We start from the raw sequence: 8,841 nt of genomic DNA on the forward strand, positions 1-8,841 counted from the left end.
TATTAAACAATGTTTAATATTGGTAACATACGATAAGCCTCATTGGTGATATATTTGACATGTGGGGAAAGAGTTGTGGAAGGCCTATACTTCATGTTAAACATAAATATATAGCAGCAAAGACAACGTCGGCAGTGTTGACGGCAAAATAAAAAACAGTAAAAAACAAAGTAGAATAAAAAATATGGTTGATCTTTCTCAATTCTCCACTTTCGTGGCATGTTTGCGGCTGCCAAGTTTCATTTATAGAAGCACGCAGCATCTGGTAGGTGACGTTTGCTCGCTCTCATTGGCTGTCGCGGGTATCACGTCACAGGCAGCCAGATCAAGAGTCGCTGAGGATCTGACGCGATCGGGAGCAATAAAATAATCGTAGCAAGACCACACAATTGAGGATATTTTGGACAAAAAGTCAGCTGCGACAAGCCTCAAATCAGGCCACACCTCAGGCCACACCCCCTAGATCATTGGGGGATGCAAATCAGGCTTAAAATTGGCCTTAAAATCTTCAAGTGTCTGGGCCAGCCTAAGAAGACAAGTGGTCAAGTGCAAAACCAGTCTGGCTAGCGCGCTTCCCATAAAGTTTAGACATTAGGTTTACAGGCGCCTAGGCATCTTTGTGGCTGTTCAAACACAGTTGATCACATGAGCGTTTACACTACAAAAGCAATCTGGTCAAAAGTGTTTTCGACTACCTCTGGAAGTGGTTGAAAGTGGACAAGCTCAAAATGTTTCAGACCGCATTTACACCTGTATTTAGTGTCGTCCACTTGTGATCCGATCAACCAAAACGCATCTTAATACCAGGTGTAAACAGGACCTCAAATTCATCCCAAATTTAAGCTCTTTTTTCAAATATCAGTACTGTGATAGTTCAAAGCAGCTCATCTTATCCAGCTCTACCAATCATAATGGACCCAAAAGCACATGACATTATTAGCAGAAAGTTCCATTCTTCATCTCCAAACTTTTTAATTAAAAACATTCCTACTTCTTCATACTTTTACACTCTCTGATCCAACTTGATTTTTCTCCATCAATAGTCTATATCAAGGGGTTTCATTAGGGGCCGCAAGGCAGGGTCAACAGGTCCGTGGAAAAGCGGTGCAAAAAAAACAACAACAACAACACTACAAAAATGAACTAGGCTAATTGACTAAATAAACAAATACATTTGGTTAAAATAAATTGTATTATTAAAGTTAATAATACATTGTAACATACAAATACAATGTAATCAACATATTTATAATATTGACTTTTCTATAATTAAATATAGGCTAGCTACTGCATTTTAAAGTTTAGATTGAGAGTCCATTGCATGAGGATGATCATATTTGGGGGTCGTGGCATAAAAAAAAGATTGAAAACCCCTGCCCTGGTCTATATAACTATTTTGTAAAACTCTTTCTAAAGTCATTCAGTAGCTTTGTGGGAATCGATGGAAAACGTAATCGTTAGGGATAGTTCACGCAAAAAAGAAAATTCTGTCATCATCATTTACTCATCCTCAAGTTGTCCCAAACCTGTATGAATTTATTTCTTCTGAACACAAAAGATGATATTTTGAAGAATGTCACGGATCCCCTTGACTTTCAAAGTATTTTTTTTTCCAAACTATGAAAGTCAATGGGGCCCGCCAACTGTTTGGTTCCCCATATTCTTCAAAATATCTTCTTTTGTGTTCAGCAGAATTGAGGGTTAGTAAATGATGACAACATTTAAATTTTTGGGTGAACTATCCCTTTAAGATTCGATCACAATCTGAATCCTATATATAGTCCAGTCATTTTAAGCAAAAATGGGGGTCAACCTTGAACAAAATGCAACAGAAGCAAACTCAACTGATTTTGTATCCTCAATATGTCCTGAGTAAGAAAAAAAAAAAAGCCCTGAAGAATCCCATTAGGGGAAAGTTTCGAAAAAGACCCAAATATACCTCATTCATACACCTATTCATTCTTTTCCTTTAGATATCACCATGAAAATTACTGAGTTGATTACTTGCATCAAGACAAACAAAAAATGCATTACAAGTTTTTTTTAAATTGTTTGTTAACATGGACAACTGGTGCATAATCTAATTACGTATGTGCTAATTTGCATAAATACCACAAAAGATCTAAACATTGGGTATAGCCAGGTGAAAATGTCTTGTTGAATCTTGTTGACATATAACAGTAAAAGACTTAATGTTAAGGTCTGAATGGAACCCATTTAGGTTACCCATGAGCATTAATACATAGAGGCAGGAAGAAGTACTTTAGAAACCAGCCTTTATTAATTATTATTGCAGAGATGGGGTTTGGGGCTGGGTCCGTGGGACTGTTTCTGGGGGTTCACTTTTTATTTTACCTACCTTTTGTCTTCTGCATTCTCCTTACCCTTGTCTCCTGTTCTACCCCCAGAAACATTAAGACTTTTACTGTTATATGAGTACCAAGGGCGGTTCTAGAGGCGCTGGCCCCTGCTGAAATCTGATTGGCCCCCGTTCCTAGGGGTGGAAGAAAAAATCGATTCTTAGATGCATCGCGATCGATGCGGACGATTCTGAATCGATTCACAAATGTCAAAAATCGATTTAAAAAAAAAATAAAATAAATAATAATAATAATAATAATTATATATATATATATATATATATATATATATATATATTTTTTTTTTTTTTTTTTTTTTTTTTTTTTTTTTCCTTTTTCCTAATAACGTAATATTGACGGAACGCAAAAGGCGGAACTCTAGCGGACTTGCAGTGCGCGGACAGTCTGTGGTGCGCACATAACAGACGCATGATGGCTGAGCGCCAAATTTGAATGGCACCCTCTTCGTTAAAAGCTAACGTATGGAAAATTGGCTATTTCATTGTTACCTATTTAGTATTTTTCTGTATGAGAGCTGCTTTCTGTATTGTTTAGTTAATGCAATATGTGCAATGCCAGTCACAAAAAGTTTTTGACCGTGCTCTCTGCAGAGATTTTTTGATTTTTTTGATTGTAGTATACAGCAAACATTTCAAGTCATAACTCTTTATTATTTAGTTGTGAATAAGAGCGGCTTTGTATGTTATTAGTTATTTAGAATATGCGTATGTCCACAAGCATTGCATGAGAGCTGCTGGTACACCATCCTATATTTTTGAACGAAAACTGTTTGTGAATTTGCTACAGCAAAATGTTGTTTTTTTTTTGTCTGAAGGATTATATTGCTCATTGGAAATAACAAGAGGATGTTGGTTAGAAGTCTATTATTAAATGCTAGATATTCAGAATATGCTGAAGTTTGTATTAATTTACTACAAGTATGCTGCTAGTACAGGCACATTTATTTTCCTGTTGATTCTTTGCAATGTTGGGACAAATGCTGGCAAATGTAACCTTACAGTTGACTTGCCAAATCACTTCCATTTGTTTTATTAATAAAATTAATATAGGAAGTATTGGAAGTAAGTTCGTTATGGGTCATCATAAATAATTTGCTTTAAAAGTACCAAGTAGTAAAAAAAATAAAAATAATTAATAATCGATAATCGTTACCCTCTGAATCGTAATCGAATCGAATCGTGAGGTGTCTAGACTAGAGATTCCCACCCATCAATCGTCGACGAGAAGAGCAACCGGAGAATTCTTCACAACGATCACAGATGCAATTCCATCCCCCAAACAATTAACAATAATTTACTGTTTATAAGCGACAACATGATTATGAAACTTAAAAGGTGGAATTCAGAAAGAAGTGCTTTGTGTCCTTTATGCACAGTATAAATAAATGGAAAAAAAATCATTAAGAACTTATGGCTCATAATTTTTTATTAGAGCGTTTGAAAAAGGAATGACTGCCGAAATGTATTTGCACCGTACTGAATAAATTATTTTGTGTGCTTGAATGTACCCTGTATTTGGCCCCTGAATGTAACATGTGGCCCCTTAATGGCCCCTGTTACAGAAAAATCCTAGAGCCGCCACTGATGAGTACGAGTCTTATATATATTGAGGATACAAAATCAGTTGAGTTTGCTTCTGTTGCAATTTGTTCAACCTTTTTTCATAAAATGACTGGACTACTATTTCATGCCTGAATCCAAACACTTGTCTAACGTTATTGCGAAGTGATTGCTCAGCGTGACAGTTCAAAACATCAGATGACAAATGAGGACCCCAAAAACTTACATGTACATCCATCTGTGGTACAAAATGAGGGTCTCTTGGACCATACTGCTCCATTTGGTCGAATCCAGGGTTCATCCCGTGGAAACCTGGTCCGCCTTCATATTCAGACGGGTGGAAGTTCGAGGGTCTTCCCAGAAACTCAGGCGGGCAGAAATCAGGACGTCGATCATCAAACTCAGGCGGGCAGAAGTCTGGAGGTCGTTCGCAAAACTCCGGGGAACGGAACCGCGGCGCACAGTCAAGCTCTGGACGGTAGAACCGCGGTCCTGGTGGTCGGTTCGCAAACTCTGAGTGATGCTGGAAACGCGGATCAGGACCGTCAAAAGCCTGGTGGTGGAACTCATGTCTGTCGGGAAAGTCCATCGGGTGGAAAGGCTCATCGTGCATCATGAATCCCTGTGTTTCATGCATAAACCGTCTGTCCCCTTCCATGTTATCCATCATCATCATTCTGGGGTTTTGGGCCCCGAAGTCGCGATGGGGCCCAGGGAACCTCTGTCCAGGTGGGCCCATCGGGCGGACAGGAGCAGGACCGCGAAACCCGCCGTGAGGAGGAGGAGGTCTGGGTGGAGGAGGTGCTGGTGCTGCCATGCCATGCTGTGGTCGAGGTCCCATAGCCGGAACATTCCCCTTTCCTTTCAAACGCTTGCGGTTTTTCCCCATTTCCCAACGGTTGGCGGCTAGTGACGTACAACAGCCACAAGTCGCTCGGTGAGCCGCTAGCGGGCCAGACGAACCGTCACTAACACGTTAGTCCGCGCACACAACCATGCAGATGTAATACTGTTCACGTCGCATCAACGCAACACAATTAAAATAATAAAACTGTTTTAATACATTTGAATTTCTGCTATGAGCAACTCACTTGACGTAAACTAAAGCTTAACGGTCCTCTGACTGCACGGACTCACTTCTCCAAAACCACAACACACGCATAGAAACAATACAAATGGCCGGCGGATGTGACGCAACGGATTCAAAATAAGAGTGCACAAAAGATGGCGTAAAACAAAAAAAGTACACACACACTAAAAAAGGATCTTCTGACCTATGCTTCTGACGCAGCTCATCGAATCTGTCGATTTTGAATCAATGGATTAATCAAATGAATGTTATTTATAAATGCTTATTTATCTATGTTCAGACTTAAGACATAAAACCGTCTACTAAAGAAAACATCTGTCGTATTTTAACGACTTTCAACTCAGTGGGAAATTTGCCCAATCATATATTTATATGGTTTAAATAAGCTTTATTTTTTTTTTTTTTAGTTTAATATTAAAATGAATTGCGAATATTCATTTTAAATATAGTTTAAATATTTTTTCTTTAAAATGTTTTATGGTGACATGCAGAATCCACCAAAATGACTCTATGAAATCAGTGTCTTCTTCAGTTTTTTGTAGGCTAATAGGTTTAGATATACCAGGAGATTGAGACTAGCTCATATATACTGAGGGAGCATGTGAAACCCGAGGGAGCGGTCCTAGCAGACCAATCACAGCGCTTGCGTCCGCGTAGAGTTGACGCGTTGTTACATTTTTGGAGAGGTGCACGTCAGGGTACGCCGAAGGGTACGCGCGCTACACACAGCCTAGGACGTAGCTACGGCGTGAGTTCGACGCAGAAGTATAAATTGTGCTTTAAGTGACACACTCACCTATGCACTGCAAAGATGGATTTTCATTTAATGATTTAATTTGATTGGTAACAGTGGTATTGTGTAATTATTCTAATATAATTGAGTCTTTTCTCTCTGTTTTGCATGCGTCATCATAATCATTATTGTTATTATTGTTATTATTATTATTTATTTATTTAATTCATTTTTTGCCTCTGTCACAGTGTATTTTTAACCTGAATTAGCACTGTTCATAGAGGTACGGTATAGGCAACACCAATAGGTATCATGTAACACAAAATAAACATATTTTTTCTGCATGATACAGGGCATAATCTTAGTTTCGTTTTTATTTTGTTACCATTAGATCTGCGGACATCACTGGGTTTTAATTTGAGGTATAAAAACCTGACGATACCACATATTGAAACATAAATTCATATAACACAAATTGCCTGTCATTTTCTTAATTTCTAAGTCAATAAAGTGTATGTTAAATGAATAAATGTAGTGTAATGAAACAAACTATACCATTCAAAAGTATGGGGTCAGTAGTTTTTCTAAACAAATTAATACTTTCTCAGTCTAGAGGGCTACTTGTTTGATATAGGCTTACTCACTCTCTCTCTCTCTCTCTCTCTCTCTCTCTCTCTCTCTCTCACACACACACACACACACACACACACACACACACAAGTTTCAAGTTTTGAAAAATACAACAACAAACAGTAATATTGTAAAATATTATAACAATTGTTTCTTATAATTTCTTTATTTAATTTTTTTAATTAATTAAAATTAATTAAATTTTTTATTTAATAAAAATTTATTTCTTTATTTAATTAATTAAAACTGACATCATAAAGTATGATCTTTTTTTTTTTACTTTGAACAATGATGGAGCTATACTTGACCCATCTTCTGGGGTGTCTTCTTAGCAGCATATAAAACAAAAACCGCTCCTTATAAAAAATGAAATGTAGGCTATTATTGTAGCAGGCTATAGCTTAGTTATAAACAAAGGTTTATTTTATTTTATTTTAGTTTTATTTTAAGTTTGCAAGACTCCAGGTTAACATTTGAGGGCAGCAATTTTATTCATGTCGAAATAATTCAAAAGCAAAAAATAAATATTTGAGAGTGGAAATTAATGTCTTTTTTATTTTTAAATAAGTGTTATTTCCCCCCTACATCTAGAAACTTTTAGTTTTATAAATGGGGGTATAATCTTTGAAGGATGAACAAAATAATGTTTTGGTCATCACATTAAAAATAACATTTAAATATATGATCATATTTGAGTTTTGAAGTGCTAGAAAATATATGTGATGTACTTGAAAGCATTTTATTCCTGCCAAACTTCCATGGTGACAGTTAGTGTTTAGCTTACTACATTAAATCCATCATGAATGTTTCTGATTTGTGGACGTACATTTTTTAGGATTCTTTGATGAATAGAAAGATCTTTTTATTTTTTGTAGAAAGCCTTTCTTTAAAGTGAATTTCGTTTTGTATAAATTGTAGGCTATCTTAATTTTAATAAATGTTTCATCAACCAGTTGCCTGGATTTAATAAATTAGAAGGCAAATATAGCAGATCATGGAGGGGCCGGCGCGATTGCATTGCTTGTGAACTGAAGAACTGAAGCTCGTGAACTGAAGCTCATCTGGACGTGCAGATTCTACATATTTTCAATTATTGAACGGTTTTATTGTGTTTTAATGTTATATGAAATGTTACCCATAGTTATTTTCTCATTTTATGTTATTATCATGAAAAAAAGAAGAAAAAAAAGAAAATGAAAGATTACAATTCAGGCTGTTTATAGAACTTGGCGGGCGACTCAGAGACTCCATGCGGGCTACCAGGTGCCCGCGGGCACCCACCATGTTGGAGACCACTGGTGTACAGTATAAATTTCTTGGACTATTTAAATAAAATAAAAATAAATAAATAAATAAAAAATCATCAAGCTACGATGGGAGCATACCCGCCCAGATCAGCCGATCCATCTAGCGATCAATGGGGTGGCGCCAGCCTGCTCGCTCTCAACGACAAATATTGAAAGCGCGCAACGTTTATTTATATGGCAGATTATATGGCAGAATAAATTATTATTTCTTTATTGCAATATTCAATAAAAACAAGAATTGTCCAATTGTCCATTTCATGGTGACTTTAATATGTTGTTCAGGCAACACGTGCATACTATGATTATCTTCACTTTATGCATATTTATAATTAAACAAAATATGATATAAATCAAATAAAACCGAAATGCATGCATTAGGAAATGCATGCATACTCTGTTTATCTTCAATGTATATTTATAATACAGAGAATATAGTATATTTATACATGAAAATGTAAATGTAAACACCATTGTTAATTCATGTGAATCGTCCTAATAAATAAATAGTTTCATTTTTTTATTCAGTTCATTTTACAAAGTACAAATGTTGGTGATGCTTCGTTCCCTTGTTCATTCGCTGGTATCCTTAGGCATGCTCCGCTTTTTACATGGACTTCGCTGACTTGCACCTACATTTTCCTTTTGAGGAAATGTAATGATAAGTAAGACGGAAGCAATAGCAAGTAAAATGATGATTTATTGAACAGATGTTCACACAGGAAAACTCAGAAGAGGCAGATGATCGCTTGATGACGAAAGTCAGACCAGGAACACAGACAGCAGGAGAGCGGTGACGCAGGGACTGAGATGGGCGATCCAGGGGTGAGTGAAGCAGAGAAGATAATCCAGAGGTGAGAACGGGAGTGAAGCAATCCGGTATCCAGTGAGACGGGAAACACGAGGAATACAGGAAACAGGCACGAACACAGGAAGCTTCAACAACGATCTGACAAACACAAGACGAAAGACAGGGCATTAAGTATTAAGTATTATTATTAAGTAAGCTGGCTGATGATGATAATAAGCGGTAACGCCCACAAGAAACAATCAGCGCAAACGAGACACACACACACACACACACACACACACACGACCAGAATGAGACAGTGGATCTACCAACCGTGACAGGAAATAAACATAA

The 8,841-nt window shown here is 36.9% G+C and overlaps 1 protein-coding gene across 2 annotated transcripts in view; it reads right to left on the minus strand.

The window, feature by feature from the left end:
- LOC311069876 (uncharacterized protein) overlaps positions 1-5,124 on the minus strand; it is a 38,891-nt gene extending 33,767 nt beyond the window's left edge. The window contains exon 1 of one of the 2 annotated variants that reach the window (XM_084093398.1): positions 4,167-5,124. In XM_084093398.1, the coding sequence (XP_083949524.1) occupies positions 4,167-4,829 (663 nt within the window). In that variant the 5' untranslated portion in view covers positions 4,830-5,124. The remainder of the gene's footprint in view (positions 1-4,166) is intronic. The other variant, XM_084093397.1, reaches the window with a different exon arrangement.
- Between the last annotated feature and the right edge of the window lie 3,717 nt (positions 5,125-8,841).

Source organism: Abramis brama (assembly GCF_963993115.1).
Source record: "Abramis brama genome assembly, chromosome: 19".
Classification (NCBI taxonomy): Eukaryota; Metazoa; Chordata; class Actinopteri; order Cypriniformes; family Leuciscidae; genus Abramis; species Abramis brama.